General features: G+C 37.7%; 1 protein-coding gene across 9 annotated transcripts in view; it reads left to right on the top strand.

The window, feature by feature from the left end:
* TUT4 (terminal uridylyl transferase 4) overlaps positions 1–26,629 on the top strand; it is a 44,210-nt gene that overhangs the window by 376 nt on the left and 17,205 nt on the right. For 5 of the 9 annotated variants that reach the window (XM_042819003.1, XM_042819010.1, XM_042819009.1 and 2 more), the window contains exons 2-14: positions 7,679–8,348; positions 9,812–9,972; positions 13,340–13,456; positions 14,667–14,844; positions 17,947–18,035; positions 18,936–18,987; positions 19,730–19,799; positions 20,750–20,876; positions 21,966–22,085; positions 22,425–22,646; positions 22,792–22,966; positions 24,925–25,667; positions 26,102–26,252. In XM_042819003.1, coding sequence (XP_042674937.1) covers positions 7,787–8,348; positions 9,812–9,972; positions 13,340–13,456; positions 14,667–14,844; positions 17,947–18,035; positions 18,936–18,987; positions 19,730–19,799; positions 20,750–20,876; positions 21,966–22,085; positions 22,425–22,646; positions 22,792–22,966; positions 24,925–25,667; positions 26,102–26,252 — 2,767 coding nt within the window. In that variant the 5' untranslated portion in view covers positions 7,679–7,786. Of the gene's footprint in view, positions 1–6,784; positions 7,048–7,678; positions 8,349–9,811; positions 9,973–13,339; positions 13,457–14,666; positions 14,845–17,946; positions 18,036–18,935; positions 18,988–19,729; positions 19,800–20,749; positions 20,877–21,965; positions 22,086–22,424; positions 22,647–22,791; positions 22,967–24,924; positions 25,668–26,101; positions 26,253–26,629 lie in introns of those variants that run through there. The other 4 variants (XM_042819005.1, XM_042819007.1, XM_042819008.1 and 1 more) reach the window with 3 other exon arrangements.

Genomic DNA, 26,629 nt, shown 5'->3' with positions numbered 1-26,629 from the left:
CTCTGTTAGGGCTCTTTTGTTGGCTTATCTCGTGTACAAATACATAAGCGACTCTCGGGCTTTTGCAGTAGGTTGCAGTTTGCCAGTTGGCTGAATGTGTCACATTACCTGAGGCTTTCTGGCTTTCAAAGTTGTTTCTAGGTCTGTCAAAGGAGGACGAGCTGGTTACACAGAGAGAAACAATATAATCAGATCCAGGCTTAGGTTCTGGGGAGGGACTGGGGTGCTAAGGCGATAGTGGCATCTGCGTGAGAATCTATTAATTGTTTCTGTTTTTCATGCTATCATGCACGTTACTTTGTTTCCTGGACGGTAGCCTGGGTTTAAGAGTTGTTGTGTTTGTTTGAAAATAGGAGGTGCGTGTTCTGTTTTTGTTTGACAAGTGCTCCCGGTTTGAGTAGGTGCTTATGCATCGTCTGACCCCTGATGGTTATGACATAATTATTTCCGTGACAAGAAAAGCAACTCGGCCATGGAAATGTGACTTAATTACAGCATCTGGCAGAAGAAGCTATATTAGGAGTGAGAGGTCTGCTTTTCAAACATTGTTAGTATAGTGAGCTTTCTTATCTTTTTCTATTTCACTTCTGTGATAATTGCTTCCTAATTTTTTAATTTATTTTTTAAGATGAAATTGGTTTCCCATCAGATCTGTGTGGGAATATATTCCCAGAAGATATGTGGGGAGAGATAGGAAAGTTCCTTCTGTTCTCTCTTCTTGCATAGAAGACAGCTGGGGCTTTTGTCTTGTACTTGGCGAGCACAGGAAGAAAAACAGCCGGATGCCACAGGGCACCTGCACAATGCAGGGCATTTACCTGGCCCTTGCTGTGGAGGGAAGTGCTGCTATGGGGAGAATGGGGAGAAGGATTTCCCTGTGTTCTGTCTGAAAGCAAGGTGTCCCAAGAGAGCTCTTCTTACATTTCTGGTGGATCTGCTTGTCACACTAACAGTTTTAGTTGTGTGTTCACATCGATGCCGGGCTGTTCAAAATTTTTCCTACCTGAGAGTATAGCTAGTTGTAATGCTTGCTCCTAAATTTCACAAAGTGTTTCTTCTTAATTAACTTTATTTCATTATTGCTTCCACCTTAATAATGTATTACTGATACTGACTTGTTCCAAAACCTCGTAGAAAGGAAGGTCGTGCATTTTGCTTATCAGGTTGATTACAGAATGGAAACCATCCAGGGGAATCAATGCTTCTGGTGCTTTTGGCACATTATCAAACAACATACGATATAATCATAAGTTGTTTAATTGTATGTAAGTGATAGATCAATAATTCTTTTAGCTTTGAAGTACTAAAAACCTATTAACTAAATTTGGTAATAAAGCTTATGGTATTCAATTTTACTTTTGAGCAGTGATGCATATATAAACATATACGTAGCTGTATGGACTGGATCTCAGATCTGATACTTTAGTAAATCCTTGGGAAAAAAAAGAGTCAGATGTTACTAGGTAACTTATATAATTGTTATTTCTGTTGCGTAAAGGCAACACTGCTGGCAAGATGTAACTTTCAAATTTCAGTTTTTGGTGTCTGCAAAACTTGACGGAATTCTGGAATTGATTTTGTGTTAGAAACAGTTACTACTCAGTCTGTGTGCTCACTATATGAATGCATACTTGACAGCTTTTCTCAAGTCATGGTTTTCAGCATATTTCTTTCAGGAGTCAAAGCACGGGTTACCAGGAAAGCAGCGAGAGGGATACAGGTAGCAAATCCATTTGCATTAGTGAATTAGTTTGTGAACCAGTTTGCAACTGGTGTGAAGCAGTTCAAAGAAAGTCCTAAAGGATTAGAAGTTGGGTGAAAGGATCAGTGTCATTAAATGCAAGAACCAGATAAACTTCTATGCTGAAAATACGTAAGGTTGTATTTTTATTTAGCACAAATGGAGTTTTACGAACAAGGTGGATAGACTGGATTTAAACATGTAGCTACAGTCTAAGCCAGCTTCGTGATCAGTTCAGGCCTTCAGAAGCTACTTGAGCCTCTGAAAGGCTTTACACATATGTAGTGCTGTACTGTTTTGCTTTTTTTCCAGCCTCCTACCCAGTGTTGGTACAAATGTGTTTGTTTTTAAAAGTGAGAGCTGAATTGGTTCAGTTTCCTGATCTGGTTACAGAATGTACCTTACAGCACAGAGCAATGTTTGAGGCAGGTGGCACCCCTCTTTTGGCTTCAGTGCTTCAGCTGATTGTGGAGCTCTAGTGTTTTTCAAAAGTTAAAACAATTATTGCAGTAAAATTGAAGTCAGAATCCAAACATATCGAGGCTTTCAAAGTCCTTATGTGAAATATGAAAGGAAGGAGAGAGAGTCCAGCTCGACTGCACAGCTAGTGGGACTGAGAGGAGGGCTTTCCTGAGCTAGGGATGGGAGTTGGTGGCAGTGATAGGTTCAGAAAGAAGTACTTGGCATCTGCTGTTGTTGGCATGCCTCTTTCTTACCCTTGCAGTGAGCCACATCTTGCTATAGGAAAGACAGTGGGTGTCAATGTGAATAGGAGCTGGCTGGTAACAGGCACATCATGTCTGGATTTCCTGTCTTACATATTCTGCTTATTTAAGGATTTGGTTGTGGGGTATTTATACCTACAAGCATCAGCACTGTTTTGTATAAAGCAAAGCATTTCCCGTTAGTTCAGTTGTTCATGGGCACTTGTCTAATTCAGACACAAGCTCACTACAGTTCTATATGTAAGCTTGCTTATCTAAGGAGTCCTTCTTAGAAGTTTCTAATCCTTCATGGTAACATTAACATCAGAGCTTCGTGCTCATCTTCCCTAGGCCCAGAGCTAAAGTACTGCTGTGTCTGTGTTATGTTTAATGTTATGTGTACTGCCCTGCCTTCCTTCTGGATAGATTTTGGAAGTACTCTGCTTACAAGCTTGAATCCTGCAGCTTCTAGAGACTGGAGGCTTTGAGACTGCGTAGATAGCACTTACATGTTTGTTACTAAGAATACCTGTGGGTTTATTGCTGGTGGAGCCTGAGGCGCTTTAGTGGTCAGTAATCTTCTGATAGTTTTAGTTCTAAGTAGTTTGGAAAAACACCAGGGATTGATAACAGTTATGTCTACTTTATCCCAAAACAAATATAAGCATGTGATTTTTCTTCTTAACTATTGGCACAGAACAGGGGAATGATATGTGTGAGTTTTCAAGTGGAAAAGGGGGCCTGAAGCTATAACCAGTGTAGAGAAGAGTCATTCTCCCCTTCCCTTCTCACTAGGACATTGGCACTGTCTGCAGGAGGAGACATCACCTGTGCTGCAATATGAGCAGAGCGTGTGAGACAGCCTGTCCTTTTGTTTCTGTCCCTGGCTGCAGCCTTTGTTTGTTGAATTTCACTTTATTTGTGTTGGAGGTTCAGCTGGACTGTGTTGGGAGGCTGAGGTTAATCACCTCTGTACGTCGTGAGGCTGGCTGGGAAGATTTCAGCTTGTGGACAATCATAATGGGGCAGATAAAGGCAGCTTTCAGATAAAAATGTCAGGGCTCTCTATCTCAAGGAGGGAATACTTTACAGAATGAAGGTGATAACAGTTATGTTTACAGTACTTTCTCTATATATGTTTAATCTAGTTGTCCCTGAGGAAAAAAAAAACAAGACCACAAGAGACTGTTCATTTTCCCTTTAGATGCTCTTCTACGCTCTTGTAGACATCTTTGGACATTTGAGTCAGTTGGGAGCAAATTTTAGAGCACATTTAACAAAATGTCAAAAGGTTGCTGAATTTCTGCATGTTATCTTGGAAAAATGATGTCTCAGTTGAGGAGCACTCTCAACTGAGGGGAAGGCGGGAGAAAGTTTTGTTTCCTCATAGGGGACAGCTAGGAACCATCAGCGTGTGCTCCTTGAGCTGCAGCACGCCTCCACCTGCTAACCAGGCTGCAGCTGAGACTGTGACAGCAAAGCACAGAATGAGTGCGTAAGGAACTGAGAGTCTTTCGTTTGACTGCTAACAAAATGGTTCAAACAGAAATGCTTTGCGAAAGAGCATTCTGTCACAGCTCAGAGTAGAAGAGCTCACAATTCCACTTGGCCTTTGCATAAGCTGTGGCGAAATCTGACCCAAGATGGGTGATTTTAAAAGTAGTTGACTGCACCTGAAAAGCTGAAGAAGAAACAAAAGGGCAGATGGGTAGAAAGATCTTCTTGAAACTTGTTTGGTTTTTTTTTTTTTTTCTTTTTTTTTTTTCCTTTCCTGTTTGGAAGTGTTACCCTGGTTTTTTTTGCAATTCAAATGCAGAATTTGCTATTGCTAATCTGAGAGAACGAGGAAACAGAAGAAATGAAAGTGAAACAATCTTGTTCCTTCATTTTCTCTGCCTAGAATGAATTCTGTAGTAGAAAAATGTAAGCCAATTTTCAACGTTTTAAAATTTGGTTGTTGTAGGTGTGTGCAGGCTTAACCACTTTCTAGAATTTGAGGTCAGACGATACATTCCCTTACCTCAAGCTGTTGTATTTCAGCCAGATTATTTTTCAGTGGAGTGCCAAGCATTGAGGTGGATTTAGAGGAGTAAAATGGGCACTGTCCATTTGGGGGGGGGAAGGGGGGTAGGGAAGGGATACTGAGTCCCTAACACCAAAATACTAAATACATGAAATATGCTGAAATGTTTTCAACAGGTGAATCTACCCCACTTTGCAGATGCAGGTGAAAAACTGTTTTTGTTGCCAGCCTGCCTGGGAGAAAATTCTCTTTTCATTCCAGGTTGGGCAATTGGTATGAGCCTGAGCTTGTGAATAAGAGATGCCTTCCAGGTTTCTGCAGAGATGCCACCTCAGCACTGATTCACTGTGTTCCAGTGTTTTGTTTCCAAATGTGTTATTCTTTTTGGAGGCACTCCTTTCCCTCCCCCCATTTCCCTCTCTGCTGTAAAGATGCCCAGTGGCTGGCAGAGGATGAAGGATTTTTTTAGGCTGTCGTATTTTAGTAGTGGTCTCTTTTTCCCTTGGTTTGCTTGGCAGTTTGTTGAGATGGATGATTTGATTGATACTGAATACGTGACAGCAGTTCAGGTTAATGTTAATTTGCTACATCATTTCAGTGTTAAAGAACAAAATTTATCCATAAACACCACATTATTGCTCTGGCTCTTAAAAGTAAAATTTTATGTGAAACTCTTAACATTTCTTATTACAAAATATTCAAGCCTCAGGAAATTGCATGAGTGCTATTTAATCTTGTATCTCTCTGCTTTTTAATCTTAACTACTTTCATTTGCTTACACTTCCTCTTAATATATGGTGTTACTACAGTTTTCAGTTTCCTAACTGGGTTACAGATAGGTGCTTTTCCTGTCTCATTTAAAACTAAGGAAGCTGCTAATAAAAGGTATGCAGTGTTTGTGCATTTGTGTAAAGCTTTCTCTTGGAGTTCTCTTTGGATGTGTAATTGTGTTTTTGATTGAACAGCTGACATCTAGTTTGGGCCTGCAGTAGAATGTTTGTGGATTTGTTTTAAACTTTCTCATGAAATGTGACTGTAGCAATCTGACACTCAGAAAAAGCAGAGCAGAACGAAGCCTTCCTTTTGCTCCAGTGCCGCATTCTCACAGTAACCTCAGGCTGGCCTTGGTGCCAAGGGAGGTTGTTCCACCACGCTTCTGGCTATTTGCTGGCAGCCCTCCTGCTGCTCCTGCCTCCTGCCAGCTGCTTTGGCTATCCAGTTTTTGTCTCTGCAGAAGTGCTCAAGGGTGGGAGCAGGCCAAGTGGCAGGGACTGGAGGAAGGCATTTGTGCTCTGGCAGGGCTGGTGCTGACTTCCATTGCTTCACAGTGAACACAGGAGCGTGCCCTGCCGTGTCAGTCCAGCTTCCATCAGTGGCATGGTGTGGTTGTCCCAAGTGTGGGAGAAATGAAAGTGGAAGTGAGGGCTTATCTTGCTTGTGTGTGACCCCACCCAGGGCAAACAAATGGAGTGTAAAGAAGAGTTTAGAATATTGAGTCTTTCCCTCCATTTTGTTTCCTTTAAAAAATATATACATAGCTCTGCAGGAGAACGCAGTGTTGTTTAGAGATACCGGGGTGCTGTATGGAGCTGTAATACCAGTAGTCCTACAGGCAGCTCTTTGGGCAGAGTGTCGCACAGCAGAGCCAAGTTTTGCAGCCCAGGCCCTTCTCACTTTGGTCTTTGACTTCTGAGCTAGAAGTGTGAGCCAGATGTAATGGTGTTTGATAGGAATACATGACTTTTCGAGGTAAGATGCATAGCTATTTCAATATGTTTAGTAGCATCATTTTTTTTTTTTTCTGAGTTTGTTATTTTTTTAAGGACTCTGACATTAACTTTATAAAAGCTCTTGTTTTTGCTTTTGTTTTTTATATTTTTTTAAGGTAATATATATTTCAGTGGTGTTAACAAAGGTTTAAGCTATCCATTTTTAGTATGTGGTTTGTATTCTGAAGTGTATCCTGGAGTCTGTGTCTCCTCAAAGTGACAGATAGTAGGTAGTTATGTAAGCTGAAAATATACTATCCTTTATGCTGATGATATTCAAAAAGACGTGTTTTTTTATGAGGCATTTTAATATGATCCCTCTGTTGTTTCTTTTTTGCAGTACAGAAGTGCTTTATGCTACCCTAATAGTTGTAATTCATTATTGATTTTTATTACTGTTACTAATTTTTCTTTTCAATGCTATTCCTTTGCTAAAGATGAGGTACTTATTTTAATGGGTTCTCTAAAACCCAGAAATTTCCATAAATGATGCTTCTAACTACCAAGTATGTAGGTGGACTGGAAAGAGTTCCAGAATTCCAGATCTTGCTATGGCTATACACAATGGATTTTCTTCTGTGTCTAACACTTTATTCTCCTAATTTCTTACTGCCAACTCAAGGTTGTTTTAAAAGAAAAAATCCTGGTTCTTGTCACAGATTCTTCTTTTTCATTGTCTACATTGCAAAGATTAATTCCTTAATAACAGGTTCCATTCTTCATGCTGAGCTTCCCGTTGGCAGTGTAGTCTCTAAGAAGTCTCAATGAAGTTCAGATGATATACTACTTAAAGGACAGAGGCTTAGATAAGTAAGGGCAGTCTCCAGCTACATAAAACATTTACTATTTCTGTTTTTCACTGATGAAAATCTTAATTAATTGATGGTAATTGCTGTATGAGAATTGTATGTGTGAAATGTTGTGCTTATGTGTCTATGGATGTAGATGATAGGTGAGATTTGTTTTTAATGCTTTGATTTATAGCCCTGATTTTTTTTTTCCAGAGCTAACTCAATCAGCATGTTTTATTGCTGATATTTTTTAGATTTCTTCAGTTTTCTTTTTCAGTGTAATTACAGACATCCTGGCTTGTAGATTTTTTTTCCCATAAAGCCAAAAATAGGGAGGACAGAAAAAAGCAAGCTGTTGGCAGATTTATTGCTGAGGTTTTTTTTTTTCACCACATTCTGCCATTTTTTTGTCACTTCATATCCCTTCCTCTTTAAAACAGAAGTTAAGATTAATGACGTTTTCATGATTTTTATTTGTCGTATAGATTATGTTATGAAAATTCACTTATGCCTCTGGGGAGTGGGAAATGTGCTTTCATTAATCATTAGTAGTTTGACTTTTCTTTGTAGAGCTTCATTTTAATATATTGCCTCTGCAGAGCACTGATGTTTTCCCCTCAGTTTACAAATGTCTATCGTTATTTTTTCAGCAGACAATCAGCCACGATCCTTGCACGGGGGATTTAAAATCAACTTCAAATTATTGGAGAATTGCACTTCAGGAGGACCCGAGATAGGAGAAGCAGGTCTTCACTATAATGGAAGAGGCCAGGAGCTCAAAGAATGGAAATCATGACCCAAGGAAGTCTGTCCGTCTCGTCAGTGAGGAAGGCAAAGCAGTTAAAGTTACAAATAATCAAAATTATAAGCATAACAGAAATGACAAATCTGTGAAAGATATTGGGAGAAGTTCTCCAAGTGGGAATAGCAGCAAAAAAAGTAAACAAAATGATGTTTTTTCTGAAAAACAAGGAGAAAATAAATCGTGCAAAGTAAATAGTTGTATTCCTGGGACTAAAGACACTGGGTCAAATGTTCAGGAGCGAAATCATGGAAAAGTAAAAAAAAATTCTAATTTATCAGCAGCAGCAGAAAACCTGAAACAGACAAAAGGTCAACAAATGGGAGAAAACTTTCTAGGCTCCCATGTTTCAGGAAATGGGGTCAGTATGGAAACCTTAACAGCTACTCACAAAGGGAAACTGGTTTTGGAAAATCCACTTGGAGTTCATGCATCGAAGACTAATGTGGATCAGACTGGTGATCCTGGTAGGACTGCTTCAGATCAAAGAAAACTGGAACATAAGCCTGATGACTTCAGTGAGTATTACTCAACATTACACACTTTTTTTTTTCTGATGGAATGGTTAACCATGGGCTTTGAAATGTTTTTGTTGTGTATTTTTTTCACATGTAATAAGTTGCTGCTTGCATTTACAGGTAATATGTTAATATAAGCACATTACTTAGAGAATAAGAGACTATGATAATGACTTTTTTTTTATGCCTTAAATCTAAACATCTTTGCAAGAGGCTTGAAGTGCGTGGGTTTCAGGCAATTTTGTGAATATAGTGTCTTGGCTGGAGGAGAACCCTTCATAATATCATTGCCATTTATGAAAATGCCAGGTGTTACTGCTTTTCAGAAAGATCTGGAGAAAAGAAATCTGTTAGAAAGCATTTTTTATAGATATGAGGGGAGTATTTACCTTTTTTTGTGTGTATTATGCTCTGTTTCCTACTGAAAATGTTTAAAATTGGCAGATAGCTTTTCAGTTTAGGGAGCTGTGGAATACTTTCCATCCATCAGAAGTTACCTTTAGGAGTGTTTAATTTTTGTGTCTTTTTCAGTTTCAGAATTAAACATGGGTCAGGATTTATTTCATTTCAGGATTGCTCCTTATCACAGACTTTGTCATGCTGTTTCAGAACACAGTATTCTCTAATAAAATGTTGCTTGAAGGCTGTAATGTCAGAGTGCAGAGCTTCCATTTGAAATATTTCCTACCACTGCAGCAAAAATGTGAAAATAAAAGGGAAACTATGAAAAATAAATATTTTTTGGTATCTTTATAAAATTTAACAGGAAAAAAAGTTGAAATGGTAGCATCCCCTGACTGGCTAGCTCTTTGTAGACCACCATCAGTACTGAGGGGACCATCTGTCACTGGCCAAACAGGACTTGAAAATTTGCTCAGATTTTGTTTCCAGGCTTGTCTCAGGGAAGAAGATCACGTTTGGTGATGTAAAAACTACTAATTTAAGATATAGGTGTTTGTAGAGGTTAATGAACTATGAACAATTCGTAGGCATCTGGAGGAACTGGACTGGAAGTGAGCTGTGTGTTTGAGTAGCAGCATTCCAGAGCTCTGTGGTTGCTAGCCCTGGTATCATGGCAATGTGTCACAGTCTGCCCAACTACAACTCCCAGCTGTCATCTAACATGGGTGGTTGCAATGTCTGGCAGCTGGCTTTTTGAGGTTGTTTGAGTTAATGTATTTAAAGTTGTTTTAGATTGTTTCCATAGCAAAATATGTTATTTAAAAGAATAATAATTAAGCCTAGTACTTTTATTTCTGTTAAGCAGAGCATCAGGACCTCATGTACTCCGTTCTTTTTTGCCTTGAAGGCCTTAATGGAGTTAGCAATATGAACCTTACTTGTTCTGGTGTTTAGCTTGCAATATAACTCACTTTGTGCCTCACCTCTTAGTGAGACGCTCTACAGTGACCTCTGTACTCTTACTTGTTTATTCTGAAGAAAATAACTGTTTCTTTCTCTAGGTAAAATAAAGAATTCTGAACCAACTGAAGAACATACCTTGGAAGCTGATTATTTAGAAAGCACAGTTATTGATGAGTCTAATCTGACGGCTGAACAGCAGCTGGGATTGAAACAAGCTGAAGAGCGGCTGGAAAGAGATTATATCTCCCGACTTGAAAAAGTAGGTTGAGTATTTATCAGATAAAAAAGAAGATGAATATCTTCCTTTGGTGTCATCACCATATTTTGGGTTGAGTAATATCTCTATTCCAGACTGTTGCCTCTGTTCCTTCTTTATAGTGTATCACTTCAGTCATTTAAGATACTAACCATTAATAGATAAAAATAGGTTAAAAGATACTGCCATTAATTGTGACAAGATGGGAATTGAAAACATTGTCTTCCTTTTGTGGCACACGCAGCATTCATAGAACAGTTGTTTTTTTTTTTTAATTCTGCACATGTAAAGGTTTACATTTCCATTACTTACTTAAAGTTTTCTAGAAAGTCCCATACCTGAAAATTCAAGGTATTGGGTCAGAAAGGAACCTCAGTGCATCTTCAGTGTGTTAGCCTTCTACCAGACTAAGTCACCTGTATTAAAGATGACTTCTTAAAAACGTTTATTTAAGCTGCTGTGGTAATCTCCAATGAAATATGTTTTGCAATCATTATAGGTATCTCAGAAGTTAATACCTAATGTAAGTGTCTCTGGAGCATTTTACTCTCTCATGTGTTGGCCTAGGAAAATAAACGTAATGGTTTATAACCTTCATCAGCAACTCTCCACGCATTTGAAGATCATTACTGTTTCTCCCTGCAGACTTGTCCTTTCCAGATCCACTCTTTGTTCTTTAGTCAGAAGGGTTTTTTTCAGTTAATGGTGCATTCTTGTTGCTTTTCTCTGGGCTTCCACCACCTGGCCCATTTAACTGTGGTATCCTAAAGTGAATGCTGCCTTTTAGCTGATGCCTTACGTGTAAAGAAGAAAGCTGGCTTAATCTATCTGAAGTAAAGCATTTGTGTTTAGGATGTCTGTTGGTTGTTTTTTTCCTGTGGGTGGGTTTTATTGTTGGCTGTTGTTATTTGCTTGTTTGTTTTTTATCAGCAATAAGATAACGGCTTGTAGCTTGGTCAGCTATGATCCACATATCCTTTTCTTAAGAAATGTCCAACTGGGTGTCCTCAGCCCTGTATTTCTTTTAGTTGACAGTATCTAAAGAGGAATGATGTGGTGCTTTGATAAAATTTAGTTGCAAGTTTCGTGTTCCTTGTCTCTGATTTCCTGTGATCAGTTAACTGTCATCTTAACACAAAATGCATAATCGCTTCCAGCATTATCTTTCTCATCTGTAGTCAGCACACTCTCTTTTGCACTTTGTAAATCTCTAACAAAAATGTGAATGATTCTCACCCCAGAAGGACCCCTGTTGGAACCTACTTGGCACATGCTTTTAGACCAGTGATGAGCCAGTGTAGGAATGTGTGCTCTGAGGACGATTTTCTGAGCAGCTTTACTCTCACCTTACTGTTCTTTACTTAGGTAGCATTCACTGCCTTCTTAAGATTCTATGACCAATGACAAAAACTTTGTAAAATTCAGCATGCAACATCTGCTGCTTCCTCAAGCTTTATGATTTTCTTTTAAAAAAACAACCCTAAAATTGGTTTAGTGTAGTTTGGTTTATAGCAAATCACTTTGTCACCCATGGCCTATTTCTTTCCTGACTGGTTATTAATAACTTATTTATTAGAGGATTTTACTGGGCACTAATTCTAACCGACTCATCCTCTCGAGCCTTTTAAAGATATTCTTGAGTTTTTCTTTCCTAATGACCTGGAACTTTTCCATTGTTTGAGTTCTTTAAAATACATCTGCCTTTGGGATGTGTTTGCCAAACACAAATTTCAGTAGGCTTGGCTTCTCCTGAGGTTTCTAATTTACTCTGATAATAGTCTGAAGCTATTTGTTTATTTAGAAAACTATTTCCCTTTTCTTTGGTGTTAAGCATATCTACATGATGGAAATAGGCTTTTCAGTAGGGGCAAAATAAAAGGCATTATGTGATTCAACCTTTCTGGGAACTATTGGCATAATACTGCAGATCAGTGTAGTAAAGGAGTACCTGATTGTTGTTAGTGCTGATAGCCAGCTGATTTTAGAAGAGTGTTAGAGTATTACTTCTGATCTCCTTCAGTCATCGGGATCAAATACGTGAATCTTCTGAACTAGCCAAGTGTAGCTGTAAATTGTGTTCCAAAAGGTGTTTAATTTCATTTTATTAGCTAACAATCTCCAAGAAAATAAGGAGGAAGAGAATTAGTAAGAAAGGTGTAATTACCATTGCGTTTTACGTTCAGATTTAATCCACAGTTGGAGACTATCAGACCTTTCTTCCTCAGTTGTTCTTCTTTTCTGAAAAGCAGAGGATTAAACTCAGTAAATAAAAAACTTACCCAAATGAATCAGTAGCTTAGGTCTTCAGTATGAGAAGTGAAATCTTAAGAAGCTGTAATATCTTAAAATGGTGTTCTCTGCTCATTCATTGTTATGTCGTTGGTAGGACAGCTGGTGACATTAGGATGAAATTTTTAAGTAGTTTCTTTTGCTCTTTCAATTACAACTAATAGCTGTTAGAAGTTTTCCAGTAAGTCTGCAGGCATATTTTTGGGGCCCTTTCAAGGGGGACTTGAGGAACAGCTCTCCCATTTGAAATGAATGTGTCAAAGTGCCTCCTACATCGATAGCAGTGTTTAATTAGAGCAAGAAGAACAACAGCCAGATGAGATAGGTTAAAGTGGAATACTTGAGAACAGCACCCTATCTTTGCAGAGAGGATCATTTCTGACTTTTTTCCTCCTGTGATTTCCAGAGGCTTGGCAGCTCAGCTGCTTCTTGCAGACTCTCGCCTGTCCACCCAAAACGCTGAGCACCTCAAATGATTCATCAAAGCAGAATCTTATTCCTTGTTAGACAGTCCCACCTTATTCAGAATTTAATCATCAGGAAGGCAGTAACTGGCTATTGTCCTCCTTGTCGGCCAGCTACACCCTTCTAAATAGAACAGAAAAATGCAGTACTTGCACAGTGTGCTGTGAATATGGCAGCCAAACAACAGCACCGTTTGTCATTACATATACAATAGTTAATGTGTTGAAGACTTCCCATCTTCTCTTCAGAGAAGGGGAGATAAATGCAGAGATTTAATAAATCTGTGGTTATTAAAAGCTTGAGCTGACAAGGGAATGGCTTGCTGGCCTTTAGTTCAGCTTTAAGAGGCAGAAACTTTTTGGTCTTAATCTTGCTTAAAAAAATGTAATGAGAAGTGTTATATTCAACTCATCTTACTTCCTTTCTTTACCTCTCTAGTCATATGGGTAAAAATCCACTTGCACCATGTTTTTTGAAGATTACATAATGTTTACAAAGCACCCTTATATTGCAAATGCTCACTAATTGTTAAATAGAATTTGTTATTGAGGCAGTTGAGTTTTTCAGACACTATTGCAGCAACATTTTCTTTTAATCTGTGGCCATTTTTCCCCAGCGCTCCCCAGAATATACCAACTGTCAGTATCTATGCAAGCTCTGCTTAGTTCACATTGAAAATATCCAGGGAGCTCACAAGCATATTAAAGAAAAACGTCATAAGAAAAATATAATGGTAAGTTAACCACGTTTTCAAATGCCTTTTTTTTTTCCCTGTTATAATAAATATTGAATAAAATGGCAACAAACCAGCCTCACCTTTGATATGGAAACAGTCCTGTGCCATGCTTTGCATGTGGGCATGGAGACAAGAATTCAGAAATGTGGTTTCTTTACCACTGAATGGAAATGATAGAAGACAGGACGTGGTTTCAGTTTTTAATATTTGTCTTCAGAAAGTTTTATGTAGGACACCACATGACAGTGTGTGTAACTGTCCAAATGTTACTCGATAGAGTACCTGTTGGCAGCTCTGATTACTGATGTGTGACTGGGAATGAACTCTGCAGCAGCTGTGGGTCCTCACTCAAAAAAAAAAAAAAACCCTTAAAAAAAAACACACGCAAAAAGCAGCCCTTCAAAATGTGTTGTGTTTACTCAGGTGAGAAAAGAGCAGTTGATAGATGAAGGCTAGTACTAATGAAATGTTATTTTCATACCATACTGATGTGCTTAGTGTAGAAAATAGTGTAACTATTTTCAGGTTATTATTTATTTCTGTTGTCTGTGACATTTCATTTAGTAGATGAATGCGTGAAACTAGTTATTGTTTCATTTAGCCCCAAATGATTTGATGCATCTGACATAGTTATTGCTGTTGGATAAGCTGATTATAATGTGATGCATTAAAAGTTCTTTCTTGTGCTAGTTGTTCAGGCAGCAGCAAGAGGAGACTGTACTTTTTAAAACTTCCTGGGAGCCAGGAATATCTCTTCTGCTACTGATGTCCTTCATTCCAGTACAGCCTGCTCTGAAAAATCTGTGTGATTCTTGTGTGAAAAAGTAGCTTTTTCCACTCAGATGCTTCTATTATGTAGGAACAGATAGAGCTTTTTGATTTCTTTGGATGATTTCTGTTTCAGAGCTGTCAGAAAACATGGTTCAAGAATATAACGCACCAGATTTCTTCCCCAGTTGCCAGCTGTGAAATAACATGTTCTCTTTTAAACACAGCATCTACTATCATTTCTGTAGGACAGAGTTACCAGCTTTGGAAATGTTTGGTCAGGACACTTGTAAATAGAGCTTAATTAGCAAACAGTACATTTTTAACGTATAATGCAATACTGTGAGATGCATACATTGATACGTATCATGCAATACTACAAGATATCCTTATCTCTTAAAATACAAGTTTTTACTTTTATCATCCAACAATTATTCAGGAAAAACAAGAGGAAAATGAGCTGCGTGCCCTCCCACCCCCTTCTTCTGCACAGTTGGCTGCCCTGAGTTTTACACTCATTGAGGCAGCAAATGAACAAGGCATATCTGATGATGACTTCAGAATTCGTCAAGAAATTGTAAACGAGATGGAGAAAATTATTCAACAGCCCTTACCAGGTATCCATAGCATCCTCCATTTTCTCTACTTGAAAATTGTTCTTTTTGTTAATGGAGAATTAATACATTTGAGGTTAGAGTATCTTTGTATTATACAAATGTATATGTATACAGGCATTTTAATACTGGCAATTGATTTAAAAGCAGCTAACAAATCTACAAAAAGAGAGAAATGTGGTTGTCCTTTCCTTTGCTTCTTTTTGTATGTGTTTATTGAAGCTCTTGGTCCTCTTTAAAGTGGTAATTTCTAATAAAGACTGGAAGTAACCAGTGCACCAAATATTTCCTACCTAGTTATGATTAAAGCTGCAGCCACTGAGATCTCCTTCAGGCTCCTTCAGTCCTACTGACCCTTCCACCTGTACCTTACCTAACAGTACTGAGTGTCTGTGCATTTTGCAGTGGAGTGATTTATTTTTCAAGTGTACTTAGCTATGCTTGCATAAGTGTCACAGGGGTTGGGGTAGAAAGGAGAATATGAGAAGGTACTTGAAGTAGAAGAAAAAAAAATCCTACCAGTCCTTCAAATGTTTTTGATGTCTTTAGGGGCAAATAAAAGTCACACGACTCAACTTTCTTTATAGCGTAGATTAGGAAAAAGAGTGTTAGGCCCCAGTGGTTTCTGTAGCCAGATGAGACATTTTCAGTACTTGATTGTGATCTGAAATATCTATGGATATTAATCAGCAAATATTTGTTAAAACAAGTTATTTAGATCAAGAAGTGTTACTCTTTAGCAAGTATTTCTTCCTATGTGTATTTGTAGCTAGCGGGTATTAAATGAAGGAGTTACCTTAAGTAAGTAAAAATATTGCATTCACCTAATGATGTATAAATATCATACCTTACCTTTATGAGTGCTTTATGCTGATGAAAATGTGAAACAGTCTGGGCAGGTATACACATGCTTGGTCACATGTGTTGCTTTGGTAGATCATTGAAGTCAGTGGATTTATAAAGTTCCTAGAAATGGTCTGGGTAAGTTCCTAAAATCAGAATCACCAAGTTTGGAAAAGGCCTCTAAGATCATCTGTCCAACCGTCCACCTACCACTGATATTTCCCCACTACCCCATGTCCCTCAGTACAACACCTAAACACTTCTTAATCACCTCCAGGGATGGAGGCTCAACCACTTCCCTGCCCATTCCAGCACCTGACCACTCTTTCAAAGAAATGTTTTCTAATATCCAACCTGAACTTCCCCTGGTGTGACTGGAAGCCATTCCCTCTTATTCTATTGCTAGTTACTCAGGAGAAGAGGCTGACCAACATCTCCTTTCTAGTGACAGAGAGCTAGAGGGTCTTCCCTGGGCCTTCTCTTGATAATCTTGATAATCTTGATAAAGAAATTTTTTTCTTTCTCAGATGTGCAGCATGTTACTTTACTAGAATATGTGAAACATTCAAGTCTAACAAAATATTAAAGTCATTAGTAGAAAAAAGTTTTCAAATGCCTTATTTCATCTATGTTAAAACTAGGTTGATCTCCTGGCTGTTTTAGAAATACCTTTTTTTTTTTTTCCTTTGCTCTACAAAAACACTGTATTGAGAAGGATATTCCTTTGTTCGCTATAGGATGATCAGTCTTATTTTTAGGGGCTGCATTTAATATGTGCTTAAATGTAAGATGCTGTATGGAAGTTAGGCTTGCAGCGTGCAGCTGTGCTAAATGTTTACTTAGTGATATTGCCACGTGTGGCTCCCAGTGCAATCTGACACACTTGAGTTTTCCACGGATAGTATTTTGACAAAGGAGAAAGTGAAGGAAGTGGTCAGTGTTCTTGTCAATATTCACTGAAGTTACTGTACTGGTGTCATTCAGCTGCTGAAATGGTTAGAGTGATGAGCTGATGTGGGGCTGTTTGTCTGCAGCAGTAAGTGGCAATGTGTTATTCTCCATTTCAAAGCCTGTTATGTTTTAGTGAGTCTGTTTTCAAAAGTTGTAAATTAGGAGGAAATTTAAGCATAGTGTAGTAAACATTGGATGTCCTGGCATGGTTTGAAACTGTGCGTGAATAAGATTGATTTTCTCATTAAAAAATATTTTGTGGTGGTTCTGTTTGAAAGTATTTGATCAGAATGCAAAGAGAACACACAAAATGCAGTAAAAATCCTCTTCACAGTGAGACTGTTTAAACACTGGCACAGGTTGTAAAGTCTCAGTTGTTGGAGGTATTCAGGACCCAACTGGGTGTTGTGTGCCAGGTGACCCCATGTGAACGGGGTTGAACTAAAGAGTCTCCAGAGATTCCTTCCAACCTCAGCCATTCTGCGACTCCGTAACGAAGATCTCTCCTTACTGCCCCAGATGATCAATAATTGGGAAAGAGTTGAGGATAGTCTCGATTTGCAGCTAACATACATACATCAGAGCCTTAATATATGTTGCGGGAAAGGTTTGACTTACATAAATTGCTTCATGGTGTGATAGCAATTAGTGCTCTTGGAGCAGAATGACTTTTCACATGATAGCATTACTAAATGGTTACTTTCTAATTAACTTAGACGAGATGTGTTGTACGTCCTTGCAGGTAAGGAACTGTGTTAAGTGCAAAAGCCCTATTAAAAGGGTACTATACTTTGTGGCTTTAGTTATATTGAACTTGTTTTATATGCGTGGTTATCAGTGAGTTGTGCAAAGGAACTTGCAGATGTCACCTATTGAAATTGTCGTACGTGTTAAAAAAAATTGACAGAAATGTGTGTGACAATTAAATACTGCATCGTTGGGTAACTTTTCCTGTAAGGTGAAGTTATTAACAGCAGAAACTGTTAATTAAAATCCTGCAATGGGATGGCAACGCTTATTATTGCTCAATGGTTTTATTAAAAACAAAGAAAACTAAACTTGCTGGCTGCATTGCAAATATTCCAAAGTAGTTTGGATTCTTAGTGATGGTACAGTTTGAATTATTAGTTTTGCTGTGATGTTGTGTTGTAGAAATGACTAAATGTCACAGATGTGAAAAAGTGGTTCCATATTTATTAATCTGGGAGCACCACTTGGGAGCTAGAGTATCTAAAGTAAAGTAAGGCACCATTAAAGAATATTTTGTTCTTAGCTGATAATTATAAATAATTATGTTTCTCTCTCTTCCAGACTGTTCACTGAGGATGTATGGCTCCTGCTTAACTCGATTTGCTTTTAAAACCAGTGATATTAACATTGATATAAAATTCCCACCTAAGGTGAGTAGACACTGTCTTGATTTATCTTAGAGTGTTTGTGTGAAGTATATGATCTTTCATCTGGTTTCACATGTGCTATGAAACAAATGGAAAAAATTTTTATTATTTAGTAGATAACTTTAATTCTGTTTTTTGCACAATCTTATGCTACCTTTTTTAAGTTTATTGAAGGAGCACTAAGGCAGTATGAAAATAGCTGGCTCCAGGTGAGCAGGCTTTCATGTGCTCAGAATTCTGACAGCAGAATCTCACAGATCTTCATCTCCCATCTTGTTTTTGTTTTAAAAAAGTTTACTTTAAATAATGACAGTTTTCCTTTCACATTTTGGTCGATTACAACCAGATCTCATATTCCAAGTTACAATATACTGTGGTACAAAATTCCTATAGAGTGGTATAACTTGCCTTTAAATGTTGAAATTGTTGGTTTGTGTTTAGTACATGATTTTAGCAACATGTCCTTGCTAGAGACACAGCTGCTGATCTTGCTCTTTCTTGGCCTATGCTGTGGAATTCAAGATACCTGTTTTGGGTGCATGTTTACATGTTACATTTTTAAGTGATACTGCAGCTAAGTGGAAAAATGAGGTCTTTTTCTATCAAGTGCACTTGGAATGTATCATATCATTTCACATGGTGCTAATTTTTAGGGTTTTTTTCATAATTTGCAGCCACTTGAGTAATTACAGCTGATTTCTGGGGAGGAGACATTTTAAAAAGTTAATTTTTAAAAACCCTTGGGAAAGAAAGTTTTTGTCATGCATTTCTGTTGGCATCTTTTGACACTGGAATTACTGAATATGCAGTATATACAACATCACCTTAAGTAATTTGAAATGAGGTGTGAAGTAAAATCATTTCATCCAAACAATGTAAACTATTTGAATTTTGTCATTTTAGATGAGTCAACCAGATGTTCTGATACAGGTGCTTGAAATCCTGAAGAACAGTGGTGAGTCTCAGTTGCTTCTCATTTCTGTTTAATTAAAAATCAAATTACTGTTCACTTGTTTTTATATGGAAATCTTCAGTAAACTTAAATAATAATTTTCCACCAAGTTATGTGAGTTGTTTTTGGAGTACCAGTGATTGTACAGAGGTAGAATGGCCGCTCAGGTGGGCCAGCCTTTTCAGATTGTCAGAATTAGTGGTAATTCTTTTTGACCTGATAGCTCAGGCTGTTTCACTTAGTGGGAAAAGTTCCAAGCAGTAAACTTAGCAAACAGTTTCCACTTCCATATGAAAGTAAGTGGGAACTATTGCAAAACTGCTGAAACTTGTAGCCTCCTTGTTCTCTCAGGAACTCATCTAACCCCATACAATGCACGTGTTGAACCAGGTGACAGAAGTAGCATTGTATTTTTGATCCTTCAGACGGTTTTTGATCGACCAGCTCCACAAGCAGTCTGCAAACCAGCCCTCTTTGGTCAAAATTCTACCTTGTGTTATTCAAATCTTATAAAGATGAAAAATGTTCTAAAAGAAATGCCAGCTGTTTCCCAGTGAGAACTTTTCTTCTTTTTTTTCCTACTGACTGTGTTATACTTGTTGTGAGAACCGAAAGTAACCAGAATATGCAACTTAGTGATTAGAAATGCAGCACTTAGTGTTTTCCTGTAAATGCCTGGTATAGAAGACACAGCTGGGAAAATTGTGAAAGATTGTTACATGTGACATCTTTTCTCCTTGCATAGCTGTCTACTCTGATGTGGAATCAGATTTCCATGCCAAAGTTCCTGTTGTCTTTTGCAAAGATGTTAAAAGGTACGTGTTATTGAAAAAGATTTTTCAGGAGATGCTCATTTCTGTTATGCTTGTTTGTAGCAGCTTCTGGCACGTGTTCTTGACAAGTATTAGCTAACATTCATGAAAATGAAATATAGAAAGAAATCTTGGTTTTGTTCTTGTGCTTGGACTAGGGGAGATGCACACAGCTTATCTGCTGTAGGACTCTGAAAACAGCAGTTTTGATTGCAGTTATGTAAAGGAAATACAGAGTGATTCTCAGTCGATAGTTAAAATTTCTGCCAGTAGTTTAATCCAGGAGTTTAAGAACATTTTGTAAGATTCACATTGCCAGTAAGGAAACATCAACTGGCAGTTTCAGTAAATTCCTAATCAGTAGCGACCTCCAAAATGAAATGTCTTTGCTGTGTGATGTCCATGTGGTTTTGACTGACTAGAAGTATGTAACTGAAACTCTGAAGAAGCAAATATAGAAAGGATGGGCATATGTTTTTCTCATGCCTTGTTAAGTACTAAGAGAATAGAAGTAACTATTTTGAGAAGCAAAAACAAAAAATGTTCGGACAAGCTGTTTTGTGGGCTTACCAACTCTTATATGAAACAGACCTGTTTTTATTTATTTAGTGTGTGAAAGATATACATGGTGCTTGTGAGTTATGTAAGGCTGCACAATCAAGAAAAGGGAGAACTTAGAGCAAATTCTTTTGCATTTTTAGCTGTGCTGTAATGACAGCTTTTATATTTAGCTGTAGTGACTTTCAGTAAGTTACAGTTTCAAGTGATGAATTAATAGTAAAGAGAACTGCATCATATTCTGTTGCTTTTGTTAAAAAGTTTCTTTCATAGGGAGCATGCATGTTTTTAAGATTGTGGAAATGATTTCACTGTCTCACACCTCCAATCATTGTTTGTGTACTTGAGGAAAAGATAATTTTTTTTTTTTCCCTGTCTCACATTTGTAATTACAGTGGTTTGACATGTAAAGTTAGTGCCAGAAATGACGTGGCTTGCCTTACAACTGATCTGCTGGCTGCACTTGGTAAACTGGAGCCTGTCCTCATTCCTTTGGTTTTGGCTTTCCGCTACTGGGCTAAAGTAAGTGCATAAATACTGAGGATATTGAAATATGTTTGTTTCCTCTTCTTAAGTACTGTGTACAGTGTAATATGTGTTATACCATGAGAAAAAAAACGATGCTACTATTTCACCTAGAATGAAACTGAAGATTTTGGTGTGGAAACTATATATGTTTTTGAAGCTTCCACTATTCTGTTGGCAAGCTATTATACTAGTTTCTTAAGTTAATTGTTCCTTGAAAACCAGCTCAACTGAGCAAACAGGTCTTACAAACTCCCTGCTATTGAGATAGCATTGGAGAAATTTGCATTTGCTCTTAACAGAATTGGTTGCCATATCCTGCTGTTCTTCTTGTAGGTGTCAATGGCGATCACGTTAAAATGTTCACAGCCAGCATTTAACTGTCATGTAATTGAACACTGAAATTGCTGTCAGTCCATATTTAGGATGTCTTAGCCTCATCAGAAAGTTAGGTTTTGATGTTGTTTTCATATAATTTAGCAGTGCTCTTATGAAAATACCTGTTTTGCAACACAGAGAGAAATAGGAATAGAAACTACAGAGAGCTGTTTGAAGTCTGGCACGTTACATCTCTCATGATTTCTCATGAGAGAGATCAGTATCAGATTACAACCAGATGAATGGAATCTCCATACATGAGATGTTGTACAAAACAAATACCTGACATATGTAGAACATAAATATGTCCCACAATCACCAAGTGTGAAGATAGTGAAAAGAATAAGAGAAAATAAAATAGTATAAGTGAGACACTGTGTGAATGATTATAACTTGCGTTTTCCCTGTACGGGTCATGACTGATGTGTGCTTATAAATGTGCCTAATGCTACAAGAAAATAAGTGTGTTGTATAATAATCTGACTTGCAAATGAGCAGTAGATGACTGAGAATTGCTTATATTACTTTGCCATTTCCTGTCTGCATTTATAAAGCAAAATGCATTACTTTGTTTACTGCAGTTTTTGAGATAAACGGTTTTGCGTTCGATTTTGTCACATTACTTCTTAAATATATATCCCTTTATGATGTATTTTAAATTAAAATGCTGATGTTGCATCAGAAAATTAATGATGTGTTCTGTTATAGCTCTGCCACATTGACTGTCAGGCTGAAGGTGGAATTCCCTCGTACTCCTTTGCCTTAATGGTGATATTTTTTCTTCAGCAAAGAAAACCACCTATTTTACCATCCTTCTTGGGCAATTGGGTAAGTGTTTTGATAATACAGTACCCCTGCTATTAAATTATTGTAAGGTTATTTCAGTATTCTAAAAGGTCATAATATGCGTAGAATTTGTTTGCCTTATAAATCTGTAAATAGAACACGTGGGTATCTAACCTTGTGCAGCTGACAGCTGCTGTAGCCTCTGCAATTGTACCATGCTGTATTTTAGAGAAAGGAGAAATCCTTTCTTCTTTAATTTAGTTATCTGTCATCAGTTATTCTTGAGAGGGATAAATGTGACAATTGTCCTTGTTACTTTTGGTGAAGTCTTTGTATGTATTATATGCAGTCTTTGTTCAGTGCTACTCTAATTGTTATTAGATTGAAGGCTTCGATTCAAAGAAGCCAGATGACCACCAGCTGAAAGGTGTAGAAGAAGATGAGTTTGTACGGTGGGAATACAAACCGTCAACAAATGGTTCAGCAAAAAACTCAGTTGGAGCAGAAGGTAAAAGTAAAGTTGAACAGCAAAAAGGTGGTGGTAAGAAGGCAACAAGCTCCGAAGTGGACAACCAAAGTAATGCGAAGGAGAAGCACGGCAATGTAAGTCAGCGGTTTTATTTCACTGCAATTCACAGTCTGTACCTTAGCCCTGTTGTGGATCTTTAAACATTAATGTTAGATGCAACCAAGAAAAAAACTGGAATTTGCGATTCTTACAGCATCTGAGCACTCTTATCTATTTCAGTCTCTCTTAGCATTCAAAACCCCTCACCAAGTTTCACTGGGGCAACTGTGGTTAGAACTGTTGAAATTTTACACACTGGAATTTGCTTTGGAGGAGTATGTCATCAGCATACGGGTACAAGAACTCTTAACCAGAGAGAACAAGAACTGGCCTAAAAGGCGAATAGCCATTGAAGGTAGGGTGATACCTTTTTCTCATTCTGTGGTCTGTGCGTGATCATCTTTTGTTTACCCAATACAAATCTGTCACAACATGTCTAGACAACAGACTAAATAATATTAGAAGGAACAGTAATTGAATGGGAAAGTAAATTGCTTTTGTGGTGTATTTTGTCTGCTGTTTAAACTGTTTGAAGACCAGTTTCCTGTATAGCACTATGTTTTCTGGTCCTTGAAAAACAAAGTGCAGATCTCACTGTTTCTTACCTTTCTGTTGTTATCTTCATTTCTTTCATTTATTTCTGTAAACCATTATTTTTGTAAGCCATCATTTTTTTTCCTTTTTGATAGTACTGATATTTATGAATTCTCAGCACATCTGTCTGCATTTCCAAAGCCATATGTTGAGCGTTAGCAGCTATCAGCTTATTTCCTCTGACATAATGTGGGCTGAGTAGAGAGGTTAGCTCTTATCTTGGTGAACTGGAGCAGTTGGTGCTTGATGATCCTTGGGGTCTCTTCCAACCCAAGCCATTCTATGCTTAAACCTACTAAAGTAATGTCTCCACCCCTTTCCCTGTTGACAGTATTTCCATACTGTGAAACTGAATAACATGTCATAGACTGTGCTTCATTGCCTCAATAATGTGTCTAAGGGAAGTGCTTTTATGGGGAGAATTGAGTGATATATAACCTGAGTTATGTATGTTGGGGAGAGAAATGCAAAGAAGGGAAATTATTTTGTCAATTGCTTCTTTTATAGCTGGAAGGCATCTTTATTTCTGTTCCTCAGCTCAGAAACGTGTGATTGATACTTTACAGGGAAAGTAACAGAGTACTGCCTAGCATTCTGGATTGGGCTTAAGAATAAGAGGACTGGGTGGTGAGGAGTGCTAAGAAACCACTTTAAGTCCTATTTTTATAAAAGAATAAGTAAATTTTGGAGATCTGTTGATAAATTTGGTTTTTTGAAACACACATCAGGTGATAGAGGCAATAAGGAGAATTATGTCATGGTGGCAAGGAATCAGTTACTAAAGGAACATCAGTGGACCAGTCAGTGAGGTACAAAGAGGAAAAAAAGTAGCAGATGTTGAGTTGTGGGTCTCAAAATCACTCCTGTGACTTTAATTTCTTCTTTACTTCAATCAGGTTCAATGAGAGAGTTTTAAAACTAGGCCAGTATACAGTTATCATCTGAGAAACTAAAACCTGCAGGATGAGAGAACAAATTCTTGAGAAAGAAACAGCAAGCTCTTTTCAAAAAGATACTGCATTCTGGTGTTGATGCCTGCTACTATTTGGTGGTTTTGTTGTTCATTGTTTGTTGTTGTCATTTTGTTTTGCTTTGTTTCTGATGTTAAACGTGTAACTGAAATTACGAAGTGACTAACAGAATCTCAGTTTGATAGAATCTTTAGAGACTAACTTACAACAGCTGTGCAAGTGCTCGTTTATTTGGAGAAAAGTATTTGCTTTAGCAATTGCTAGTAAGGGCTAAGAATGAAACCTGGTAAGACTGGTTCATGGAGTGCTTATAGCCTTAATGTTAGGACAATTCTTTCAGAGAAATTAATTCACTGGAATTGAAATCCTTCTCTAATGAAGAAAAAAGTGCAGGCAGGACTGCAAAGGTGCAAAATAAATGTAGGTTTGTTTTCTTTTCTAGATTAGAAATTGACTATAATATAATGGTGTATAATACTAGTGGTGTTGTTGCTGATTTTTGTTTTTATAAAATACCACTATTTAGGATCACTCATGATTGCTCGCCATTCTTGGCCACGTGTTGATTTATATGGAGGAAATCCAAGAGTTCTGGGCCCTACATTGTCTCCAAATCTTCTGGATTTTGTTATAAAAATCTCTCATTTTTAACTGTTGTATCATAACTTAGGTATTTCAACTACTTTAGTTTGGAATAGCTGTTTGAGCAATTAAATATTAATAAAGAAATTGCAATCTTTCTTCCTAGATCCCTTTGCACTGAAGAGGAATGTTGCACGAAGTCTAAATAGCCAGATGGTCTTTGAGTACATCCTGGAGCGATTTAGGACAGCGTATAAATATTTTGCATGTCCACAAAGTAAAGATGGGATTAAATCCAAGCCAGATACCAGAAAGAAGGAGAAAGGGAAAATTAATAACAAGAAATCCACAAGATCTGAAGAGTCCATAACCAACTGTTGCCTTCCACAAGGGGATAAAACTGTAGATAAACAAAATATAGGAAGTGCATGTACCATACCAGAGAATGAACTTGAATGTAATGAAATGGAAGAATCTGTAGCCAGAAGATACACTTCGAAGAACAGAGACTCTTTGCTACTTTCGACATTGGACTCTAGTTATGATGAAGACAAAGAAGAAGCATTATCCCTTATTTCTAATGAATGCTGTGAATTAAAGCAAAAATCACTTAAAGAGAGAGATGATCTGGATATTTCAGAAGTTTGTCAGACTGAAGGTGAGCTGAGCCACCATTGTAACTGCAGTGAACATCAGTCCTATGACACAAATTCTAGTAATGAATTCTCTGATGCTGAAAGTAGACAGAGTTTGGTAACGGAGTCTTCTCAGAACAAGTGCACTGGCACACCAGCTACCTCGCACAACTGCAAAGCAATGGTGGAAGCTCACGATCTCAAAGATGAAGGCAGACTCTCTACAGAAGAAATGCATTATGTGTTTGATAAGTTTATTTTGACTTCAGGAAAGGTAAGTGGTGTATTTAAGCAGTGCTGGTCATGTATGAGTGGGCTGTTACTTTCAAATAACTAAAATTAAGAATGGGTGGGCAACAAGATTGTCCACTTATTGTTCCAGGCTCTGTTATGAATGATAGCTCTGGTATTTTTACAGTACCTCTTACTCAGGACTGAAAAATTTTGAAAACATGTGCTGTTTGGACTAGACAGCGAGGTGTACCTCTCTTATGCAAAGCTTTCTGATCTCTCACTTCTCCTACCTTACTGTAGAATTCCTGGGTGCTTATGTTCATGTAGAGACTGTGTAACTGTCGGGATATTAAAAATTCTTGCCTGTGTAAGTTAAATTAAATTGTTGGGTCTATTGAATAATCTTAAAAGTATAATTATTATATATATAATAATTTATATATATATAATTTTTTTTTTTTTTTTTTTTTAAAGCCTCCAACTATAGTATGCAGCATCTGCAAACGGGATGGACATTCCAAAAATGACTGCCCTGAGGATTTTAAGAAAATTGATCTTAAACCACTACCACCAATGACAGATCGATTTCGGGAAATACTTGATATAGTGTGTAAGAGATGTTTTGGTAAGTTGGAAAAGCATTTGCACTCCACTGTAAACTGTGATCTGTAATCTGGAGGGAGAGGGGGGAAAGGAAAAGAAGGGTTAAATGACTGATTCCAGTAGATTCAGCAAGAACTTATTCTTCTAGGTACCTTAGGCTACCAACTGGCTAGTATTTTTATTCTCTCATAAGTGATGGTTGTGTTATCAGGTTCTCATTTTGAGGAACTAATACTGTACAAGAATTTTATTAGGCTGGTAAGAAGTTGCTGGTGTCCTCAGAAATTAGGCTCTGGGCAAAACTCGTTTTTGTGTTTGTTAATTTCTGTCACTTTCGACACTGGGTGCCTACGTGTGAGTAATTCCAGAAGAATTAGACATCTGAAATAAAATCCTAGC

Source organism: Centrocercus urophasianus, unplaced genomic scaffold, assembly GCF_019232065.1.
Source record: "Centrocercus urophasianus isolate 14NV4802_14NV808 unplaced genomic scaffold, USGS_Curo_1.0 seq_18, whole genome shotgun sequence".
Lineage (NCBI taxonomy): Eukaryota > Metazoa > Chordata > Aves > Galliformes > Phasianidae > Centrocercus > Centrocercus urophasianus.
Note: the sequence above shows the minus strand (reverse complement) of the source record. Positions and strands in the feature narration are given on the sequence as shown.